The sequence below is a fragment of the Ictidomys tridecemlineatus genome, chromosome 2 (genome assembly GCF_052094955.1).
Source record: "Ictidomys tridecemlineatus isolate mIctTri1 chromosome 2, mIctTri1.hap1, whole genome shotgun sequence".
Taxonomy (NCBI): domain Eukaryota; kingdom Metazoa; phylum Chordata; class Mammalia; order Rodentia; family Sciuridae; genus Ictidomys; species Ictidomys tridecemlineatus.
In genome coordinates, this window is record NC_135478.1 from 229,347,538 (window position 1) to 229,371,549 (window position 24,012).

Consider the following 24,012-nt stretch of genomic DNA (forward strand, 5'->3'; position numbering starts at 1 on the left):
GATCTCTCTGCTTCCTGATCTCATGTGAGCTGGTTCCCTCTGCCATGATGTCCTGCCTCACCTCAAGCCCTGAGCAATAGAGCCTGTCGTCTATAGATTGAGACCTTTGAAACTGTGAGCCCCTAAATAAACCTTTCCTCTTCACAGTTGTTCTGCTTGGGTCCTTTAATTACAATGGGGGGAAAAAAAACCCTGGTTCACAGTGTGTAGTTAGGTCATTGTTGTTGTTGTTTTATTTATTCTGTTAGTCTGTGACAATGCAGAGATAGTAGGGTAGAAATTATGAGGAATTGTCCCTCCAGTGAAATAAATATGAGCTAACAGGAACTGTAACAGGAACTGTTGGAAGTGCCTGTTTGTAATCTAGAGTTGGGCTGAACAGTTGCTGCATCCAAGGGGCACCTGGAGAATGGTAAATGAGGCTGGTAAATGCCTGTGAGTTTTGATGTTTCTTGGGGTGGCTACTCTCCCCCAACATCCACACCTGTGGCCTGCAGCCAGGGGGACAGCAGCCCACAGTCCTGGTATACCTGCTGGTCCCGGGGTGGATAGTAGGAATCTTACCCTTCAAGAATTGGCACTGTGTTCTTTGGGTCATATTTTGGTCCCTGTTGGACTGGCACAGAGGCCCTTGTACTTCAGCCTTCCTCCACTGAAGCACTTTGCCCTGTAGCACTGGTCAGTTTTCCTTTTCTTATTGGATTGAAGCATTTAAGAAAATCTGTCAGATCACTGGGCGATTAGGGAGGTAACAGAACAGAGACTGCAGTGGCAATATTCAAGAAGGAATATAATAGTTTTTGCAAAAATGCTTAGGGAAGTCACTAAAGAAGGGACAACAGTCTTCATTAAGTAATAGAAGCAGTACCTAGAAAGGGGAGGATCTATTTTCCAGAATTATTACACTGCAATAAAATATCCAACTTTAAATTAAAATTTACTTATAGAGAAGCTGAGAAAGTAAAGTATGGCCTCTTCCAGTGTGGGGAGTGGGGGTGGGAGTGGGTAGAAGCCACCCACAAGCCAGCCCAGACATTGAACTTGAAGGCAGGCTTTGAAAAATCTGTTTTAAACATGCTCAGATTGCTTTCTGGATGGCATGTATGAAGAAATAGGGAATATTACAAAAAGGACATAAATAGAACTTATGGTACCAACCACTACAATAGCTGAAGTGAGTTTCCTGCAGGGGTTCAGCAACAGGTTTGAGCAAGCAGAAGAAAGAATGGGCGAACACAGAGGTCCACTGAGATTATCCATTTGGTAGTCAAGAAAGAAAAAATGAAGAGAGTTTGAAGAGCCACCATCAAATGTATTTAAATACGTGGGAGGCCCAGAAGGCCAAAGGGCAAGTGGCAGCAGAATGAGGAAATAATGGCTAAAAATTTCCCCTATTCAGTGAAAGTTATGAAACTACACATTTACATACACCACAAAGGGATTAGCTTAAAACAGGATGAATTTATTTATAGTTCAAGAAGCCAGAGAATATTAACAGGCTCTAGAGGGAATCCTTTGTTTCTTCCAGCTTTTGGTGACTCCTGGCATTGCTTGACTTGTAGGGGCATTACTGTCCTTGGCCTTACATGGCCTTTACCCTTGTGTGCCTATCTCTAATCTTCTCTTTACAAATACGTTAGTCATTGGATTCAGTGTCCTCCTCAGGGTCCTGTCTTAACCTGAGTACATCTGTAGACACCTCATTTCTAAATAGGATGGGTTACATTCACAGGGTGGGGTAAGACTTCTGTATCTTTGGGGGGCATACAGTTCAACAAGTTACAGTGGACTTGTTAGCAACAGATGCCTTCTGTTTTTGTTTTTCTGTGATTGCTATTATTTCATGTTTTGAAAGGTATTGTAGCTGGACCTAAGAGTCTTTCTGTGAGCTATTGGATGGATTATTCCACTGCCCCTGGCCACTGTGGTTCCATAGTTCCAAGGAGAAGTAATTGCTGTGAATTGCAGTCCCCTGTAAGTGGTAGGTCTTTGTTGTCTTTCTGCCTTCAAGACTTTCCTCTCCTGATACTCCTTTTGTGAATATATTGGGATATCTACTGATGGCCTACCCTTCTCTGGAGCTGTGTTCAGTTGTCTTCATTTTTTTTCCCTCTCTCTTTGTTCTGCTTGTTTGAGTCTGCTTGTGTTGCTCTAGTGAATTCTATTATCTGTCAGCTAGGGAATTGTTTTGCTTTTTGTTAGGAATTTCTGTGTCCTTACCATGTTCTTAATATTTGACGTGGGTTTCTACTTGCCTTTAGTGTGATTTCAGTTTTGTTCTTTGAACATGTTTGTAATGGCTACTTACATGTCTTTTTCTATTAAATCTGACATCTGACCCTGACAGGCAGATTCTGTAGCCTGCTTTTTTTTTTGCTGACGGATTATGGGTTATACTTTTTTGTTTCTTTGATGGGTTGTAATTTTCACTTGGAAACTGGACATTTTAGATAATATTTTGGAGCAGCTCTGGGTGCTATTCTCCCTGCTGTTCCACTTGGGGGTGTTGACTGTTACCTGCTTGTTTCCTGTGGAGATGAGATGACTGACTGGATTAAGCTAGACATCTGCTCCACCCCTCTGCAGCGTGAAGTTTCTGCTGTGCCCTCAGCTGCCCAAGCCTTTGGTATAGCATCCTCATCCTTTTTTTTCCTTGACCACATTGTCAATAAAGCCCTGGCGCATAAATTTAGAGAGTCTGTTGAGGCTCCTTTGAATGGATAGATGTCCTCCCATTTCCTTCCTAGCAAAACCCTCATTGGTTTTGAGAGCACCTTTGGCTTGAAGTCAGATTCTTTGGGAGAGTTAGAACTCTATTCTAAACCACCCCTCTCACCTTGCAAACTCTCTGAGCCTCAGCTCTTGGGCTGTGATGGGTAGTGGTGTGCTGGTCTCTTTGAGTGGCACGTCACTGTAGAGGCCGAGTACCTGGAGTTGGGGGAAGCATTCTCAGGGGTCCTTGGCTTGACTCTGGTGTGGAGCATCCATTACATGAGCAAGGTCAGGTGCAATCTGGGCCCAGTAGTGTCTGTCCCACAAGTGGGACCTGGGGAGAAGAAGGAAGTCTTTATCACACTCACCTGGAACTCAGCAGCAGGTAGGTGGGGTCTGGATGAGTAGTGCTAGATAGGGAGCCCTGGTTCTTGGAATTGAGTCAGCCTTGCTGGCCCAGGGGAGGAGGGGTTGGGTCCTGGTCCAAAGACCATTGAATTCTTATGGCTGTTGTAATCTGATTTGAGTAAATTTCTGGAATAAGAATATTTTTATTTCTAGAGACTTTAAGTGGCCTTAAAAAAAAAAAAACTTTGGAGAGGGGCTTGTGGAGCTCCTCACATAGTCATGCTGGAGGTTGAACTCTTGGAATTGCTGGTTGTCATCTGTGTCTTTCATTCTTGGATGCTTTTTAAAGTCTGTGTTCTGTTTGGTAGTATTGGGTAAGAGTTGATAGATTACTTTGTAGGAACCTTAGTTGTTAATTTTTAGCCAAAGCTGGAAAAATGCCAAGATGTTATGGGCATTTGCATCACACGGCTGCCTTACGCCACTCTGCTTCTCTGTAAACCTCCTTGATTGTGTGTGTCTAGGATAAAAACCGTTCCTAGTAATAAAAATAACTACATCAGGTGCCTCTAATTTGTCAGTCCCTGCATTTTAAAATATGTTGTCAAACTTAATCTTCCAGCAAATTCATGGGATTGATGATAGCTCCATTTTATAGAAAAAGAAACTGAGTTGCATGCAGGGCTTTATTACTCTTAATTGCTTTTTCTGCACCATCCATGTCAGTGGTTACTTGTCATATATACAATGACCACGCAGTTGAAATATAGCTTGTCTACATTGAAATGCAAGATGTGTAGTATGTGCAAAATATGGAAAAATGTAAAATATCCTATTTTCTGTATCGATTACATGATATAATATTTTAGATACTATGATATGTAATAGAGATTAAATAAAATATACTGTTAAATTTTTACCTGTTTCTATTTACCTTTTTGAGGCTAGCACTGGGGACTAAACATAGGAATGCTTTCCCTTTGGCCTATCTTCCCAGCAACCCCATCTTTTTTTAAATTTTGAAATGGGGTCTTATCTAGTTGCTGCAGCTGGCCTCCAACTTGTGATCCTCTTGCCTCAGCCTCTCTAGTAGCTGGGATTACAGGCATGTACCACTGCATCAGACTCTTGATATTTCAAAATGTGTCAGCTTAAAAAAATTGTATATGTGACTTGCATTAATTTTCTCTGTTTAGCTCTTTTTCTGTATTATCTCAACATTTCTTAGAGTCTTTGCTTTCCATGATTAATTTAGAAAAATGTGAATGTTACAAAAAGTAATATGCAGCAATAAATATAAACTCAGAGCCCATTTTTTTTTTTAATAAAGGAAACATTAAAGTTTTGGGGTATTTTGTCTACTTTTAGAAAACCCTGTTAGTTGTTTTTCATTCCTAGTGATGTTTTTATTTTGGGGTGGAGGTGGTGCTGGGGATTGAACCCAAAGCCTTTTGCATGCTTGGCAAGCACTCTACCAACTGAATTACAAATTTACCACCCCCCCCAATAGTTTAATAAATTAGGTAGCTTTGTGTTCTTAAGATTTAAAATATTAAAATGCCTAATGCATTTATGAACGTTGTATGTGGAACTTCTTCATATCGAAAGTTATTATAGTGGCTGGTTATTTGTGCTGTGTCTATCTTGACTTACTAAACCTGATTTGGATGGACTCTTCCTCACAGATGATGATTTTGACCAGTTTGATAAGCCTGGTGCAGAGCGGTCCTGGAGAAGAAGAGCAGCTGATGAGGACTGGGACAGGTAGGCGCACACCTGTGCTTCACTGGGGAGTTTCTACAGACTTTATCCTCCTGTACTGGTCTATGTAGAGATTTTACTGAAAATAGGGATACTGGCTCCTTCATGCCCTGGTTCTCCAAGACAAGATCACCTGAGGGCTCCTGTTCTAGGCCTGTACTATATGCAGGGTTATGCAAAATGTGAGCTTTCCTTCTCTACCTGTATTTTTTTGAAAGTATTTTTTAGTTGCCAGTGGGCCTTTATTTTATTCATTTATTTATATGTGATGCTGAGACTAGAACCCAGTGCCTCATACATGCTAGGCAAGCGCTGTATCACTGAGCCACACCCCCAATCCCTCTTCCTGTGTTTTAACACAGCAATGGTATTGACGTTGTGGATGCTCATGACCTTAATTGGACTGGTTGTGTGCCAGAGTTTCTTTTGTACACACTAGCCAATGTTTTGCCAAGCTTGAAAAATTTTGCCCTTCTAAAATATGTTGATTTTCATTTTAATTTACTTTCCCTGATTACCAGTAAGATGAGACTATCTTAGGAATGCACATGTGCACATACAGTATAAAAGAGTCACAGTAATGCCCATGTCAATCTGTGTGGATGGTCACTTCTGGCGATGAGTTCCAGTAGAGGTTCCAGTTGTGCTGGAGGGAGTACACAGTGGGGCCTAATAGTGGTAGAGGTATTGAGAATGACGATTCTTTACAACTTTCTCACCGTCTTAAATGCTGGAGGTGAGAAACTGTAAAATTTACCTTGGAGTTACAATCAGAAGGTTTATCAGTAAATAGAACTGAATAAAGAACAAAAATGTATTGCAATGAAAAGAATACCTGATTCCTGCTTGGAAAGAGCAGTGCTCCAGAAATTTTACAGAATAATCTGTGCAAACTTTGTTATGCTTATAGTCTACAAGGTTGATTGTTTTCATCATCTCAGTGTGTTAGGCAGGATTTTTCAGAGAAACAATAGAATATATAGAAAGAGATTTATAATGAAGGATTGGATCATGCAATCTTGGGCCCAGGAAAGCAGTGGTATAGTTTAGTCCTATCCGGAAGACCTGAGAACCAGGAGCCTGAAGGCGAGAGTACCAAGGGAGTCAGTGGTGTCTTAGTCCCAGCCCAAAGGTTGGAGAACCAGAAACCTGAAGAGGATGGGTATTTCAGCTCAAGGATATGAATTAGCTGGAAAGTAGCTCTTTCACTGTAGTCTACTGATTGAAATGCTAATCTTTTCTGAAAACATCCTTATAGACATTCATGAATATGTTTTGCCAGCTCTCTGGGCAGCCCTTAGACCAGTCAAGTTGGCTATTTTTAGCCTTAATGCTGTTTGTAAAAAAAAAAAAAAAAAGGAAGCTTAGAATAAATCTTTTCTCAAGGTATTGAAGCTGGTTTTGCTTAAAAATATGATGAAACAATAAAATACAAAGTGGGTTTTTTAGTAAAGTTAACTCATTTTGATTTCCTCTGTTATCTTTGTTCATTATATCCTATATGCATCTATAAAAGTAAATCTGTATATTTTAATTAGATATATAATTTGCCTGAAATTGATTAAATTCATTAATTTTTAACTTAGAATTTCAAGCATCAGTGAAAACAGAATAGTGCAGTGAACCACAACTCAGCTTCCCAGGTTGCCAGTTTGTATTGTCTGCATACTGCAGCCCCTCAGTCATAGACACTACTTTATCTGAAAAGATTTTGGAACTTATCTCAGTAAAAAGTAGATTTATAAATGTAGCCATAAGAGTTGTCTAAAAATGAAACTTTTGGGGGGGGGCAGGACCAGGGATTGAACCCAGGGGCACTCAACACTGAGCCACATCCCCAGCCCATTTTCTTTTATTTTATATTTTGAGACAGGGTCTTGCTAAGTTGCTTGGGACCTCGCTAAGTTGCTGAGGCTGGCTTTGAACTTGCAATTTCCTGTCTCAGTCTCCCAAGCCACTGGGATTACAGGGTTGCACCACCATTCCTGGCCTACGAAACGTCTTATTACTGTCTCGTTAGTGTTAATATTTTCCTGATTTTCTCATATTTTGATATGTATATATATATTTGCACAAGTTAAATATATATGTATGCATATTCTATACTCACAGTGTGGATATATGTCTATAATTTTTCATAATTTGAACCGAGTCTAAATAAACTCCAAATTTTGTAATTGATCAGTCTGTTTTTGTTCACAGTTTTGAAGGTTACAGTTGATAATGAACTGTATCAAGTGGTCCTGTTGTTGCTTTGGGCCCTGCCTTTGAGAAGGCAGCATGTCACGGTGGGAGCACATGGTTTTGCACAAACCGCTCATATTCTGAGGCAGAAAAACAGCAAAAGAGACGGTATCCCATAGTCCACAATGAAGGCACATCCTCAGTGATCTAGGGGCCTCACCTAGCACCACCCTGGGGATTAAGCCTTTAACAAGTGGACCTCAGGGACACTTACCTAATGCATAGCACACTCCCATCTTTAGTTACTGCAGTTTTTTGGGAGAAACAAAGTCAGATTTTCTGCCTTTGCTTATTGTACCCCATCTGGTGTTTTAGGGTGTTCCTTTACTCCTTGTATTTCATGTGAATTTAGAATTAGGTCTTGAGATTAGTGTGTTTGGGCTGCAATTTGGGGAGAGGTAGGGGCATGGACATCTTTAATAGTATTTTCCTGAAATATCCTAAATGGATATTGTTGGTTTCTTGATCATTGATGATTTGTCATCCTTTGGGTTTAGGCTGCTGTCTGCTGTGTTACTGTCTCATCAGTCATGAGAACAAGTCCTGTGTTCCCTTTTTTATATACTCCACTCATTTATAAGTGATACAGGTTTATGTCAAGTATCTCTTTTGAAAGATGTTTATGTCTAAAGAGTATACATAGTCGTTATGCGTTTGAAAATAAGATACCAATTTTTATCAGTAAGTCAAAATACTTTTTAGTTCTTTATTTGTATAATTAAAATTGCTGTTATTGCCATCTTAAGTAATGTACCATGGGAATGGAATTACCTCCATTTTCAGTTGGTTAAAGTTATGGTGGAGAGAAACACTTGTCTTCAAAGAGGTGCTTGTGTGTTTTTGGTTATCTAGAATCAAATTCTCAAAGGAGTTGTAAATATTGTTGACACTATGTTTTTCCCTGCCCCTGGAAGATAATTGTAACACTGAAGTTAGAAAAATAATCTTACAGATGATTAGTGGTTAAATTATTGGAGGAGCTGTGTTTCTGAAAGCTATCTTGTACTGGTCCATTTTTCAAGGGCTAGTGAGTTCTTGTCTTGCATCAATCTATTTCTGCTGTGTAGCCCTTGGGTATTATTTAATGTCTTATCCTTGTTTTCATCTATAAGATGTGAATATTAGACTTACTGCAAGGTAACTTAAAATAACTAAAGATATTCTCAGTGCACAAAATTGAATTTTTGTTTTTTAAAGTTCTAAAAGGTGTTATATGGACACATGCATTTCTGTTTTAACTTTACATAATCATTCCCAGAGATCCTAGTGTTCTGTGAAACAGCCCACCACTACTTTTTGAGCAAGTAGTGCTGATACTAATCAAAACCTATAGACTTTTATAGCTAGAATCTTTATAAAAAGAGAACATTGGTGCACTTGGTCTCCATAGATATTTGCACTTTGAATCACCATTAGTCTAATTGTGCCTTTTCCTTCTGTGTGTGAGTCATTAAAGACATTTGCTTCTCAGAGATTGGTTTCTCCAAAATTAAAACCCAGTGGTAACCATTCTCACCAATCAAAATTATTTTTCACATTCAGTGAAGAAACTTCTCCAGTTTTTTGCTTTACTAAGGTTTCTACTTTATTTGTAAGAAAGCCTGCTCCTGATTATTTCACAATAGAAATATACAGAGAAACATTACAGGTGACCATTGTTTTTTTTCCACTGCACAAATATGATTCCCTTGTTACTGTTACTTAATTTTATAACTCACCATTGTTTTTAAAGTTGTAAATTTTTTGTTTCAGTTTTTGCCAGAGAGTATCATGGTTTCTTATGATCTTGTGATATATGAAATATATCTTAAATGATATATTTCATCATATAAGTTTGTAGAGGGAGGAGAAAGCTTAGATATTATTTCTTACAGTTTCTTTTACTAATTATTCAACTGTGCAAAGAGATTAAGATCTCTATTGAGGTGCAAAACTAAGAGGAAAGTTTAGTGGGTTGCATCCTGTGTCAAAGCCTCTCCTTACCTACAAGAATATTCAGTATAGCCAACTTCTCATGAGAGTACCCGAGCCCTAGAGCCCTTGCTAAGTGGTCAGCATACTTTCCAGTCTAGGAGGAATAATGCTTTGATGTTTCTGCATTCTCCCAGTGAACTTGAAGATGACTTACTTGGAGAAGATTTGCTGTCTGGCAAAAAGGTAAGAAATATCTGAAAGAAAACACTAGTCTTTTAATGGTACTAAATTAAAGGAATGCATCACTTGTGCATAGGATGTCTGGAGTACATAAAAATTGTATAAATACAATTATTATTGTTGTTTTGGTGCTGAGGCTAGAACTAAGGGCTTTTCTCATGCTAAGCATGTATTCACTGTATCTCTGAGTTACACCTTCAGTCTTGAATTAATTTTTAAATGCACAGAATTGACTTTAGTAAGTTCTTTAATCAAAAATCAAGCAGTAATCCCTCTGAAGTAAATGTTTTGGTTTCTTCTATGTTCAAAGTACCTGGCAGGTATTGGGTTTAGGACAGTGGTGGCATAAATCTTACCCTTACCTTACAGGAATATAACATTCTCAGGTTAATATTTTGCATAATGTTTCTGGAATTCACTTTGGGATTATTTGCAGATAAGCTTAAAGGTAAATATGTTCAGATATAATAGACATCCACATAAACAAAATTCAAAGTTCTCATGTAATTTTTTATAATACTTTTTGATTAAGTAAAAATTTTGAAGTAATTATCTTTAAAATTTTATATCTCTATATAATATACTCTACTGATCTATTTCAAACATAAAACATTCATGAAAAATGTGTAGCAAGAGATAAAAGTAAAAATTTTAAATTTTGTTAGTATTTAAAAATACTTGCTATTCTATTTTGATAAACCATCAAGATAGTTTTAAATGCTTAGTTTTTAAAAGTTTTAAATTGTTGATGGGTTCTTATCTCAAAGGTTGTTACTCAAGTTTGTTACACTTTTAGGTAAAGATTCATCAGTAATAGTAGTTTAAGCCAGCATTTCAAGGTGTATTGTTGACTGACACTTTTTGTCCATGTTATCACTGATTGAGTTGCCCTTTTGATCTCGTGTATAATATTGTAAAGATCTTGTACTAGAAGTGCCTGCTTTGCCATTTTCTTGTAACTTACTGTGTTGTATTATTTGCATTTTCTCTAATATATGAATTTGACACAAGATTTTTTTTTCCAATTCTGTTTTTCTGTGTTCTGTTTCTTACTTACCCACATTTCAGAACATAAAGCCTTGAGGAATATTTCAGACCTTATCTAAAGCATAGCAACTTAAAACAAAATAAAGGCTTTTTTTATGGAGAATCTCAAACATACAGAACAACAGAGACAAGTATAATTTGTTCTGATGTGTCTTTCAGCCAGCTTCAGTAGTTTTCGGTTAAAGGTAGTTTTTTTTCCTGTCTTTACCCCCATACAATGCCTACCTTCTGAATTATTTTGAAGTAAATCTCAGGTATTAAGATGATAGTTTAAGGTCTGAATCTTGGTGTGCTTTGGGGAGTCTTTTATTTGGAAGTGCCCACCGAGGGGAGCTCCTGGTCTAAGGACACACATACTTGAAGCTTTTGCCAAGGTGCTTTCTGTCCCTAGCAGTAGTGGATGAACATTTCTCTCACTTGGTGCATGAAAAGTCTTTGTTGATGTGATAGATGACAAATGATTTTTGTTGGTTTAAATGGTGTTTATTTGATTTCGAGTGAGTCTTCATTAACAAGTTTGCTGCTATAGTCTGTGGCTGGTGCCCACTGGGCAGGTGCATTGACCCCCTTTGCTTTCCCTACAGTAGCTCTGAGAACTTCATAGAGGTATAACTGTGTCTTGAGAGACTCATAGAGTCCTCATGGCCAGAAGCACAGAGTGTGCTACGTATGTCTCACTGTCAGAGAAGTTTTACATGCGTAGTGCAAGGTCAGGATGAAGAAGGCTGGGGTGACCACATTAGAATTTTAAAAACTTGAGTGAGATTGAGATGGAAGTGGGATGCTAGTTTATATTTCTTCTTTAGCTTCTCTGTGTTACTTGGCCTCAACTAGTGCATGGACAACGTACACCAAGGTGATCTCTATCATAGGTGCCAATGTTGGAGAATGTTGGGGAACCATTTTCTCTTTGTTTTTGAACTTCCACTGCTCAGGTCTTTGTTCTTGGGAGCCTGAGAGAGAACCATTCTTTTGCTTTCCTGCTTGCTTCTTTCCCCATAGAGGAACAACCTGTCTGGAAAGACTAGGAGGAAGAATTTCATTAGCATCCTTGGCCACTTTTTCTTCCTCTTGAGATCTGTTTGTCCTACTTTCCTATAGTTCATCCTGAGCTGAGCATAGCCTTCCCAAGCTGCTCTCCCCTTTGCCTGAGAAAATAGTCTGCTCTATCTTATGGGGATTCATTGACAGCCACCTTTGGCCTGTGGTAGTCAGTCTAGCTCTGAGAATTCCAGATTTTCCAGTGAAGTGGATATTCTCTTCTTGTTCCTGTGTCTGTTACTCAGTAGGTTGAGAATTGAGAGAGAAAGGCCAAATCCTTAGGCAAAGAGATTGTGGTCAGGGCCTATCACATATATTCCTTTTATCTGTTTGTTGAATTATTGGTTCATTTTGCCAAATGCCTTATAGTTTAAGGACTGGGAGTATAGCTCAGTGGTTGACCTTTTGCCTGTAATGCACAAAGCCTAGGTTGATCCTCAGCCAAAAAAAAAAAAAAAATTAGAAATTCAAGGCATTAGCCTCTTGAATGAAATTTGGCTTTTATTGAATTGCTAATTTTTGAAGATTTCATGAGTTTTTATTTACTGACTTGGACTGTTGACTTGTGTTTGCCAGGACAGGCCTGGCTTGCACCTGCTAATGGCAGCCCCTTTTACTGTCAGACTGGCCCAGCTAACAGAAACTTCATTGTGAGTCTTAAGCAGTGCGTTTTGTTGTCATAGAGATCCATCCGTTCTCCCTTCTGCAGATAAACTGATTGTGTGGCCCATGTTATTTTTATCTTAATGTAATATCAATGATAGATGGGGTTTCTTGGAACTAGAATTAATAGGATTTGTTATTTTTGGTTATCAGAAATTCTGTAATAAAGAATATATTATCAAATTTGAGAGACCTATTTTTATATGGTATAAAAAAAGAAGAAAATATTGTTTCATCTTCAGGTAGAAGATCAAGTCAGTTATTCTACTTTGCCTTTTTAAATATAAATGTATCTGTATGTTTGTTTGTCTTTTGGAGGAAGAGGAGTAATTTATGTATGCCTTTTGTACATATGAATAATTTTAAAAAGTAAGAAAAATGAAGTGCCCACCCCCCCAAGTCAGATGTTGGAACACATTAGCCCAAAGAAGCTCAGAATTCCTGCTGGAGTTGCTGCTGGGCCTCTGCTTGACGATAGGTGCAGCACATGCTGTCAAACCCTGAAGGCTGGAGCTAGTAACATTTGTTTTCATACATGGTCTGTATTGGGAAAGCCAAAGTTTCTCCCCCTTTTCAGTTTATAGAGATCCAGTTATCTTAAAAATTGCTTATTTCTGAAGTTGCCCTTTTTATATTGCTTAAAGAGTTTATAGATTTTGGAAACTGTTAAATTTTTTCATATCCCCTTAATTTTCTTTTTTATTTTTTTTGGTACTGAGACACTTTATCACTGAGCTACATCCCAATCCTTTTAGTTTAATTTTTATTTTGAGATAGAGTCTCACTGAGTTGTGTAGGGCCTTTCTGAATTGCTGAGGCTGGCCTTGAACTTGTGATCTTCCTCCCTCAAACTCCTGAGCCCCTGAGATTATAGGCATGTACCACCACATCCTGCTATATATTAGTTACATCTTAAGGTTACCATTCTTTTTTGTGTATGATAAAGAAAAATTCTTTAGAATGCCCCACCTAGGCACCTCTTACCTTTGTTCTTTTGTGTTAAAATGAAAGTAAATTTGATATTACATTTGCTGCTTCTATACTTACTTGTCTGTGGTATCTAATACTTAGCCAGTATGCCAGATATGGGATCTCTGGATTGTCCATAGTAATATCAAATCGAGAGAACCTTTTAGATGGCAATGTTTTAATACATAAAGTCATAAGTAATCCAGTTGAAATAATCCATTCAATGTGATTTTGCTCTTTTGTAACAAGTCTCTTTATGGAAGTGACACACATTAATTAGATTTCTTATTTTAATTAGAATCAGTCGGATTTGTCAGATGAAGAGCTAAATGATGATCTTTTACAGAGTGATAATGAAGATGAAGAAAATTTCAGGTATTCAGTATTAACTCATTAAAATTTCTTTATTTAACTAAATTGATAGGAACTGTTTGTGATTTATAGTTCTAATAAAGTATAATTGAGCAATGTGGTATTGTATCCAACATATGATTACATTCTGAATGGGATATTAGTGTCTTCTGATGTAGAAACAAGCATACGCCAGGTTCTTTAAAGGGATCAGCTGCGTGAATCCAGGTCAGGACCTGCATCTGGTGGCCAGTGAGGTCTGCTCATGTCGCCATAGATGCCAGTACAGATTTATGCTGCTTCTCAGAAAGCGCTTCATGGGAGGAGGACAGTGGCACAGCTAGTGCAGGGGCTGGGATTTGGTATGGCTGTCTGGGTTTCATCTGAGGCAGTTTGTATTAATAAATACCTGTTTTCTGAATTACCATTTTGGAGAGAGATACTTACTTCCACCTACCTCTGGTAAGTGGAAACAATTTTCAATTAAATGAGGAAACATTGGGGAAATATAAATACATGTCTTGGTTATAAATATAATGAACAAAATATGTGTCATGTAGATTTGTAACAGTTTTCTAACCTAAAGTGATAGATGGGTAAAAATACAGCTTTTAATTATTCTACCAGGTAGCTAATTTTCTGATTCTGTTCTTTGACATCATTTTTATATTTTGATCTTTTGAGTTAGGCTGGCCTTGAAATACATCTTTTGAATCTTTTAGAGTAGTTTAAAGGCTATGTGATATATTCAGTGTTTTGTTAGGACTGGACACTTAACAGGTGTGAACATAGTTTTATTTGAATAATCTTGCATTTGGAACATTATCGTCATCTTATTTGGCATTTAGCTATTATGGTTTAATAAATGCAATATGTTTTTTGCCTTTTCAAAGCCCTTTTTTTTTACTCAGAAATTGCTAATTTAAAACAATTTTGAGATATTTATGACTGGCCTAAATTTTATGTGAACATTGAAATGTATCTTCTTGCGGGTTTTTTTTGGACATCTTCAAGGATGTCTTTACCACTCAACTACATCTCCAGTCTTTTTATTTTTTGAGACAGGGTCTCGCTATGTTGCTGAGGGTCTTGCTAAGTTGTCAAACTTGTGATCCTCCTGCCTCAGCTTTCTTAGTTGCTGGGATTACAGCAACTAAGAAAGCTGAGGCACTGTGCTTGGCTTACCCTGCAGATTTTTAATCTTAAAGAGTTTTTTAATTGGAATTTATATCATAGGCTTTAAAAAGAAACCATTTTGTTCTTAAAATTCCAACTATTGTTTTTTGCTTATAGAATAGTACTCTTATTTTTAGTTTACACTCAGCAAACAGATCGTTTTCATTTCAGTGAATGGAAAACGTTGGTTCAGTCTTGGATTTACCGGTCACATCTGCTTCTTCATCTGTTGAGTGGGTTCTTCTGGTCCCAAACACTCCAGCTGCTAAGTGGAGGCCCAGTCTGCATCATGAGTCCTGTTGTGGCTCAGGGTGGCTCCTGGAGCTGTGTTTTCACTTGCTGGGAAAGTGCTTTGGTCAGGGACAGGAATAACTTTTCATCAGCTGTAGTTTAAACAACTCATGTATGTATGTCGTGGTTTAATTTTGAGCTCCACTCTCATGGGGTGTCTTCCTTTGTATTTTTCCAGTTCTCAGGGTGTCACGATTAATCTGAATACCACATCTGGCATGGTTACATCATTTGAACTATCGGACAACACGAATGACCAATCTGGAGAACAAGAGTCTGAGTATGAACAAGGAGAGGATGAGATAGCTTACCACAAATCCGACGGACCAGAATTGTACACTCAGGAGTACCCCGAGGAAGGACAGTACGATGAAGGCCATGACACGGAGTTGACAGAAGACCAGATAGAGTATGGGGAGGAGCCAGAGGAGGAGCAGCTGTACAGTGACGAAGTGTTGGACATTGAAATCAATGAACCTTTAGATGAGTTTACAGTGAGTCTTTCCTCCTTTGTATGGCCAAAGATAACATGGCTTCCTGCTCATGGGTTTCTAGACTGATTTGAAATCTGTTTACCTCCCTTGGGAGGGAGGGAAATTAGACCTTATTATCACTGTCTGCCAGTTTCTTTATCTGAGCTATGACAAAGTTTGTGTTGACAGCTTGTTTGGCCAGAGGTAATGCTCTTTTGTCATTCTGGAAGGCTGCAAAGAATGGTGACCTTGAGGCTTGCACCCTGAGGAAGGGAGCAGCTTTGTGTGGTGGAGATGCACTGTCAATTGATGGAAGTACTTAATGCAGAGCTTTCATCCAGGCTTTAGCCAAGATCTGATAAAGTCCTTCTAAGGTGAAAAGATTATTGACCTGCTAAAGACATCTTCAAGGTGCTAATATTCCTGTGATTGATGTCCTGTTCATTCATCCTTTTTGTAACTGAGAACTGTCTAAACCTGAATAAAGAGATTGGAGGTTAGTTTAAGAAATGTCACACATAATTTGTTATCTGTGATCAGGAAGCAAAGATTGTGCTGATTTTTTTATTTCAAAAGATGGTTTTGGTAGTTGGCATTTTTTTTTTTGTTTTTTTTTTTAAGTTGAACCATAAGGAAAGAAAAAGGCACTAATGTAAGATTGTTCACCTGACAAAATGATTTGTCATCAAAAAAGGTTTTTTTTGGTGTATGTGTTTGTTTTTTTAAATGAGCACTTAATGACAGTTGCAGGAGGGGCATGATCTCCTGGGGTATGTGGAGCCTTAGGGCTCCCAGAGCTCCAGGGTCCTTCCTATTGAGGTGGAGTGGGAACCGGGCTAGCCCTACCTCAGTATCCAGAGCCCTTCTGAGGCAGGAGTGGCTCTCTCAGCTCCTTATGTCTTCACTCAGAGTGTGCTTCCATTTGGTGAGAACATTTAATAATTGCTGGATGTTAGACATTTATATGTGCATGAGTGGTTTTGAAAAGAATTAATTATGTAGAACCTTGGAATATTTAGTTTTAGTCTCTGTTGTGGTTGCTGAAGGTGTCTCAGTAGATTTGATTCTTTGTGAATGCTTGTTCCTCAGGAGCTAGTCATGAAAAGATCTTTGTGGTTTAGTAAGGAGTCTGGTAAAGGCATCTTGGGGACTTTTTTGATAGCCCTGTGTTTTGGTAATAAATTGGTACCAGGTGGACAGGTGCCTTCTAGTGTGTTCACATACTTTCTTAAAGTGAGACTGTAATTTGAAATGCTTTTTAAAAATTAGTCTTTCAAAAATTGACTAGTTATTTCCTAGTGACAGTATTAGTTCCACTGGTTATCAGTAACAAAGCATTGGCTCATTGTCTCTGGGGGTCTCTTTCCCCTACAAATTCGGTAGTGCAGCCTGTCTTCACTTAGTTCAGCCCTGGGACACAGATAGTGCTCTACCATGGAAAATGTGGAATCTGGTCCTGCCTGTGATGGTGGGATTTAGAAGGACAGATCAGTGTGGAAAGTGCTCTGTAGAGCCCATGAGTGCTGCTGCATGGGAGTGTGTCTCACTTGGCCTTCTTGTGGAGTGGTGTAAGAATTTCCTGTTCTGTGTTCCACAATCTAAAGCCTCATCGGTGATAAAGATTATTTTAGTCATACAGAATGTTGAATTACAGGTCATTGAATAGAATAGATTGGGGGATTTAAAAGTACTCATAGAACTATATCATATTAAAATGAATTAATTATTTTCAGAATTAAATAAAACCTTAAAGTAAAAATTTACTTGGAAATTCTAAATGTGTCCTAGTGTTTTCACAGAATTGTTTATACACTTTAAAGGTGAGGGAAAGTGGTAGGATATTATTTCACGAGCAGTGTCATCCCACCTTAATGCACCTGGTATGGCAGCTATGGCCACCTTGTATTTTTCATAGTTGTCACAGTAGTGTGTCTGAAGTGGCCCATTGGGTGGAAAGAGAGGTGCCGGATTGACATGGGATGCTTGGCTTGGCTCGGTTCGGGGCCTCTCTCGCTTTCTTCTAGGCTGTCAGGGGTGTGCAGATGATTTATTTACTCATTATTAGACTAAGGAGTCATGAGTAGATTGTGTCTCCATACCTCAGTGGTAAGCAATTTATTAACTGATTTGTTTAACTGGTTCCCTGTCCTTAGAATTCGACAGCCTGCATGATGAATCCCCAAGAGCTATTTCTGTACATCATTTGGAATGCTTTTTGTGCATGACTGGGTGTGGAATCAGAAGACCACAGCTTTAGGGTCAGGAGGGACACTATCAGACCTGTGCAGAGGGGATGTCCAGAGACACTGAAGGAGTGGGAGGCACAACTTTGGCATTCTTTCTTACAACACTCCAGAGAACAAAATTCTTAAAAGTCTGTGGATTTTGCAGGTGCTATTTTTGAGAGTAAATTGTAATTTCATTTTAAAATTTGTAATAGTGAGGACTCTATATTGGTTAGTAGTGGACAAAATATTAGAAAATTATTGGTGACATAATTTAATTGAAGTCTTCAGAGCCTGTAATATTAACAGAGATTGGGATTTTATAAAACACTGTTCTGTATAAATGGTTGCAGATTGACAGTTTATGTAAAGGATAGCAGATTTGTTTCCCAGTGAGATTCTAGTGGAGTAGACTAAACCCCATTATATATTTGCTGATAATCTGACTAGCGTCACATGCCTTACTTGGATCTGATGGTTTTGCTGCCAGTGATTCAAGGGTGGTAGTAGTTGTTCTCTTAATGGAGAGCTTGCAGTCTCTCCAGCGGAGCAGAAGGCAGTTGTGGGAAGTGAGGTGAGCACTTGGAGACAGCGGTGTTCTTTGGGGGTGTAGACAAGATTGTCACACTATGTGGTGAGTTGTTAGGGTCTGTAGTTGCTTGTTTTTCCGTGGTTGCCTGCTTGTCACTACTGCGGTGCTCATTTTTAACAAGTGTGCAGCAACACTGGGAAGATACCACACTGAGTAGATAGAACCTGATCAGCTTCTATCGGGAGTAGTCCTGCTTTCTGTGGTAGTGTTTTTGTCTCCAAAAATAATGTCCTTACATTCCATACAAACCTGGAGTTGTCCTCCCTACTTAAGGGAGGGGCCTGGTGAAGAACCTGATAGACCCGGATTCTAAAGGGCATCTATGTGGAGTTGGATCACCCATACTGTAGTTCTCTCCCACTGTGAAAGTGGTGAGGGCTGGGCGTGATTTCAGCCCCCTGCCAGGCTTCCTGGGGAGAGAGCGCATGCATGTGCACATGTTCTGAAGTTTTCTTTCCCTTAGGTTGATGGTGAAGAGATACTTCACAGGGTACCTGAATATGGAAGCCACACACAGGCCACCAACTTTGGTGATGGGGTTTACTCTATGGGCCCTGTTCAAATTTAACATGGAGAGGAATGCTTTGCGCTTTGTGCTCAGGCAGGGACTGCTGTAGCAAAATCTGCCAAAATAACTGACATGGGTCATAGAGATGAAAAGTGCTTAAACAAACAAAAACACCCAAAAGCTGTGTGAGAAAAACTTGTTTTCTCTTCAATGGCCGTCAGGATGAAGAACACTTGCAGGCTTATGGTGGGCAACAAGGGCTGCAAGAGCAGGAAGACTGTGTTGCTGAAGATGAATTAGATGAGATTACTGATTCCCAGGTTGCTCCTGAGACCCAAGAGGTATTTGTTCAACTTTTAAAAAGAGTCAAAAAGTTTGCTGGTGTTCCTCCCCTCCCCCCACCCCAGATTTAAAATGAGCATCTTTCAGCATTAGTGAAAAGTTGAGACATCTCTTCTCTGAACTTAGTAAAAACCCAGGCTTTCTAGACTCAGGGGAGTAAGTACTGCTGTGCTGTGGTTTCTGAGTACTATCTACCCTTCAAGTGTTCTTGTTTGTTTATTTATTAGGTACTGGGGATTGAACCGAGGGCCACTTAACCACTGAGATACATCCCCAATCCTTTTTATTTTGTTTTGAGACAGGGTTTTACTAAATTGCTAAGGCTGGCCTCAGCCTCCTGAGTTGGTGGGATTATAGGCTATGTGTCTCCTGTGTCTGGCTTGTTAAAGTGTTTTAAATGTTTTTTGGGCTTATCTCTCAAAACATGGAATGTATATGTTAGTGCTTTGAAAGCAGTGCTATATAATTAGTTTATTTGAACCATTCAAAAAATACTGCAAGATTCCCTATCCTTAGTTGCTGATTTGGGTTGAAGAAACAAGAACTAAGAGGCTTGATCCTTGTCCTCAAGGGACTTGCAGTCTAACATAGGGAGTCAAAAGATGTGTGCCAATCTCTGTAACGTAAAAGCAGAAAAAGTGACACCTTCCAGGAGGGGCTCAGACATGGTGCAATGTGAGCAACTTAACTAGGGCACCTGAGGGGTGATGGCTGGGCTCCAAGACAGTGTAGAAGAGGTGATCCTTTGAAGTAGGCATGGGAGATGGTATTTCCTGGACTGTGAGAGCTGGGGAGGGCTGTGGGTGACTCTGCCATTCTTGCTCTAGAACTGGCAAGTGTGTAGGCCACAGAATCATTCCTTAGCCCAGGACCTATTGATTTTCTTAAAATTTTTCTTTATTACTGATTTTTTTCCTCAATTTTTCTTAATGCCCCCTTTCCCTCAAGAGACATGAAAATATTTGTTTATTAATTTAGGCCATTTGTTTACCTAGGATGTTAGACCAAGGTTTTTGATACTCAGTTCATAAAACATTCTGTTCGCCCATTCTTTTTCTAAGGTGTATGATGCTATGATAGAGTCTGAATGCATGTTGGGTACAATAGGAGCAATTACTGGGCATGCCCTTTCTCCCACCCACAAGCTAAATTTGAGTTTTCTTCTTGTGCTTTGTCTGTCTCACTATTTGAAATAATTTTAAAATTAGAGAAAAGATACAAGTAGAACAAGTGGGCTGAGGATGTTGCTCAGTGGTAGAGGGCTTCCCTATTGTGCGTGAGGCCCTGGGTTCCATTCCCAGCACTCAAACAAGAAAAATAAAAGTGCAGTACAAGGGACTCTTTACCCAGATTTAGCAGCTGTGGAATAGGTTCTTTAGGGAACCAAGACAGAATTAGAGGAGATGTTACAGACCCAGGGAAATCAAGATGATGGGGGAGTGGAATTCCCACTGAATTCTGTTGTACTCACCCTGGTGTGATGCTCATGTAATTTAGTCAGAAGACATCTGAGAAAGAAATCTACTCAGGATGTAGGAGTTAATATTCAGTAGACAGTATGATTAATACATTCAGATGAGTGCCATTCAAAGAAGGATGGATAATGTGAGAAAGTAATTGGAAGAAGGAGTAGTGTGTGAGCTCTAAGTATATGAAAATATATTCAGTAACCTAAAAAGCAAACTTGAGCATTTGAAAACCTGTTTTATTTAATAATGGCAAAAGTGAATGTTATTGGTCAGTTCTCCTTCAGTTGGGGGAGCATATTGGAAACATTCTCAGGAGACAATTTTCCATGGGTGCTTCAGGTTTCTGCACATTTTGAGAGCAAATTACTGCCCGCCTTTTGTTGCACAGCCTCTTCGGGGGTGTTTATGTAGGTGGTGGCCTTGAAGACATGCTGCCTTCCTCTGGAGCAGACTTGCTTCCAGACTGCTGTGACAAGTCCAGTTTCCTGTGCCCCACAGCTGAAGGATGTGGAACACAGTAACCCCAGGGAGAAAGGAGGACAACCCATCCTGCGGGAGAGGGAAAACAATGAGCTCTGGCCTTTCACCCTCCGTTTCCCAGCAACAACGGGCTCTGAACTTTCACAATTTCCCATTCTACACCTATTTCCCTGACTGCCCAGCCGATACATTCTGCTATTATTAAGTATCTAATGATTAAATCACACTAAACATTCTGCTATGATTAACTCTCACCAAACCCTATAAAAATCAGACCCTCTTGTAACCAGTTGCCATTTTTCTCCTGAAAATGTGTCATTTATTTCTCCTGAAAATGTGCTGTTTATTTAATAAAGCATGCTTTGCTGGTCCATTGAAGTCTGTCCCTGTTTTGGTCCTTTTTGGTTTCAGCAGCCCCTCCCAGAGTTACAACCCCTCTGGCAGTGAGTCACTTGCCTTCTTCATGTGGCCCCGTGGGAACAGGGCTTCAGGAAGCTGGTCCAAAGTGATGCTGCTGGTGTTGTAAGTAGTAAAATTGTCCCAGTCTCTGACCAGGAGCCTGGTCTTCTCAGCTTTCAGGAAACAGTGGCAGGCTAACTTTCATCTTGCAAGAAGAACGAGATCAGACCCTTCATTGTCTTTAAAGGTGCCTGCAGCCTTAAAGCACTTGTGCCTTGGCTCAGCAGTTTCACTTCAGTGAATTTATCCAAAGGAATTAATTTAGGTGGGATAAAAAATACATGTACCAGGTATTCGAAGCACTGAAAATAAATGGAACAAATGTAAACTTTTGTAAAGGGTTAAATAAATTCTGATAATCTTGCAGTAGAATATGGTATAACACCTGATGCCTTAGCTCTTAAATGAAAGATGCTCATGATAAAGAAAGAAAGAGCAAGGTAATATGGTTCCTTTCCTTCAGCTTTACAATATATAGCCAAGTGTATGTGTCTTCTGAATGAAGATGAAAACAACAATAGTGATTACCTCTAGATGATGGGATTACTCTAGAACTTTCCAATTAAAAAAATAATATAGCTGTGTACAACATAATATATAAGTCAACAATATTATTATCTTTTTTCTGAAATGTGAAGAAACGGAATGCAACCTTAATCTGAAAGGCAGAGAACTAGAGACTGCATATGTTGAACTCCTATGATTTCTTATTGTATGGAACTTCCTGCAGGTTGCTTTCTGGAGATATTTTTAGGAGGAAAAGTAAAATCTCATGTTTTGGCTGGTTGTGGTGGTGTATGCCTACAATACAAACATTGTATATAGATAATAAATCCTCTGTAGAATATTTATGCTTATCTTTGTACTGTTTTCCAGAGAGGGTTGATGATTTTCTATGTATTCTGGATATCCAATCTACTGGTAGTTACATGCTTTATGAATATTTACTTTGAACCTGTGGATTGTGTTTTCGTTTTCTTAAATGTACCTTTTCATGAACAGAAAATTTTCATTTAAGTAGAGATTAAGTAATTTGTGAGCTAAGAAGTCTTTGTCTACCTCAAGGTTACAGTTACCTTTCTTCTAGAAGCTTCCTAGTGTTGGCTAGCTGCAGTTGAGACTGTCTCAGCTGGTTGGTGTGTGGAAGGAGATCGTCTACATTTCAGTCTCTTTCTGGAAATCTCTCTTCCTGTTGATTCATTTTTGTGTCCTTATGCCAGTACTACAGTTTTATCATGGAGTCAGGTAGTGTGAATCCATCAATTTTGTTTTTCCTTTTCAAGAGTATTTCCATGTAAATTCTGGGAGGTATTTGCCAATATCTACTAAAAATCTGGTTGGAGATGGTATGGTATCTTTAAATCAAATTGGGAAAAATAGCATCTTAATGATCATGTTTCCTTTTAGAAAGACTGCAGTTCTTTCTGTACAGTCTGAACCTTTTCTGTACATTCTAGTGCTGAGCTGCAACCCCAGCCCTATTTCTGTGGTCTTAATTGAGCTCTAGTACAGGTTCTGACCACAGCAGAAGCATGAGAATGGACATTCTGGCCTTGCTATTTACTTAGGGGAGATATTCAGGATTTCATCATTAAGTATATCAGCGGGAAGTATTACATCCGATTGAAAAAGTTCTTTTTTTTTTTTTTTTTAAAGAGAGAGTGAGAGAGGAGGGAGAGAGGAGAGAGAGAGAGAATTTTTAATATTTATTTTTTAGTTCTCGGCGGACACAACATCTTTGTTGGTATGTGGTGCTGGGGATCGAACCCGGGCCGCACGCATGCCAGGCGAGCGTGCTACCGCTTGAGCCACATCCCCAGCCCTGAAAAAGTTCTTTTCTGTATCTAGGTTGTTGAAATTTAAAAAAAATTGAAATCGATGTATTTTCAGTGCTTTTTCTGTATCTATTGACATAGTGGTGGTCTGCATCCCTTAACTTTGTATGAATTAAATTAACTTTTAAAAAAACTAATCCAAACAATTTCATTTCACCAGTTTTTCTACAAATATCTTCTTTCTGTTCTGGAATTCAGTCCAGAGCACCGCATTGTTGTGGGTCTCCCATGTGTCCTCTATTCTGGAAGTTGCTTAGTTTTCCTGTTGTTTTGTGACCATGACACTCTTAAGTGCAGGCCAGGTATCTTGTGGAACTCCTGCCAGTCTGGACTTTTCTCCTGGTAGACTGAAGTTGAGCTTGTAGAGAGTACTCCAGAGCTGAAGGGCCCTCTTAGCCTTCCCTACTCAGGTAAGGAAGTGTCTTGTGTTTCTTGTCTTCTTGAGAACGAGGCTACCTTTCCAGAGGGGGATGGAAAGACTTGCACTGTACCTCCTAGAACATCTGCATGTATTTGAAATTCTTCAGTAGCTAAGATTTGTTAAATTGACAAATTTAACAAATTCAACCTTGAATTTTTAAATAAACCCCACTTGGTGGTGGTATTTTGCTAGATTTATGTGGTTTTATTTTTTGAAGAATTTTTACATCTGCATAAATGAAGGCTATTGATCAGTAATATTTTTTCTTTATTTTTATACCATTTGGTTTCCTAACCATCTCAACTATTAAATTTTCACTGTTGGTAGAATCAGAGACTTTGATTTGTGTCTGGTAATATCATACTGGATCACTCAGTTATTCTATAAATAAGCATTAAAATCTTGGGTCATTTTTGTAAGCTGTGTTTTTCTATAGAGGTAAGTACTTTTA

General features: G+C 38.9%; 1 protein-coding gene across 5 annotated transcripts in view; it reads left to right on the forward strand.

Moving 5' to 3' along the window:
* The window catches only part of Rbm33 (RNA binding motif protein 33), a 98,465-nt gene that overhangs the window by 13,122 nt on the left and 61,331 nt on the right, over positions 1 to 24,012 (forward strand). For 2 of the 5 annotated variants that reach the window (XM_078040906.1, XM_040291213.2), the window contains exons 2-6: positions 4,746 to 4,824; positions 9,174 to 9,222; positions 13,238 to 13,314; positions 14,936 to 15,251; positions 18,777 to 18,896. In XM_078040906.1, coding sequence (XP_077897032.1) covers positions 4,746 to 4,824; positions 9,174 to 9,222; positions 13,238 to 13,314; positions 14,936 to 15,251; positions 18,777 to 18,896 — 641 coding nt within the window. Of the gene's footprint in view, positions 1 to 2,880; positions 3,098 to 4,745; positions 4,825 to 9,173; positions 9,223 to 13,237; positions 13,315 to 14,935; positions 15,252 to 18,776; positions 18,897 to 24,012 lie in introns of those variants that run through there. The other 3 variants (XM_021727287.3, XM_021727288.3, XM_040291214.2) reach the window with 3 other exon arrangements.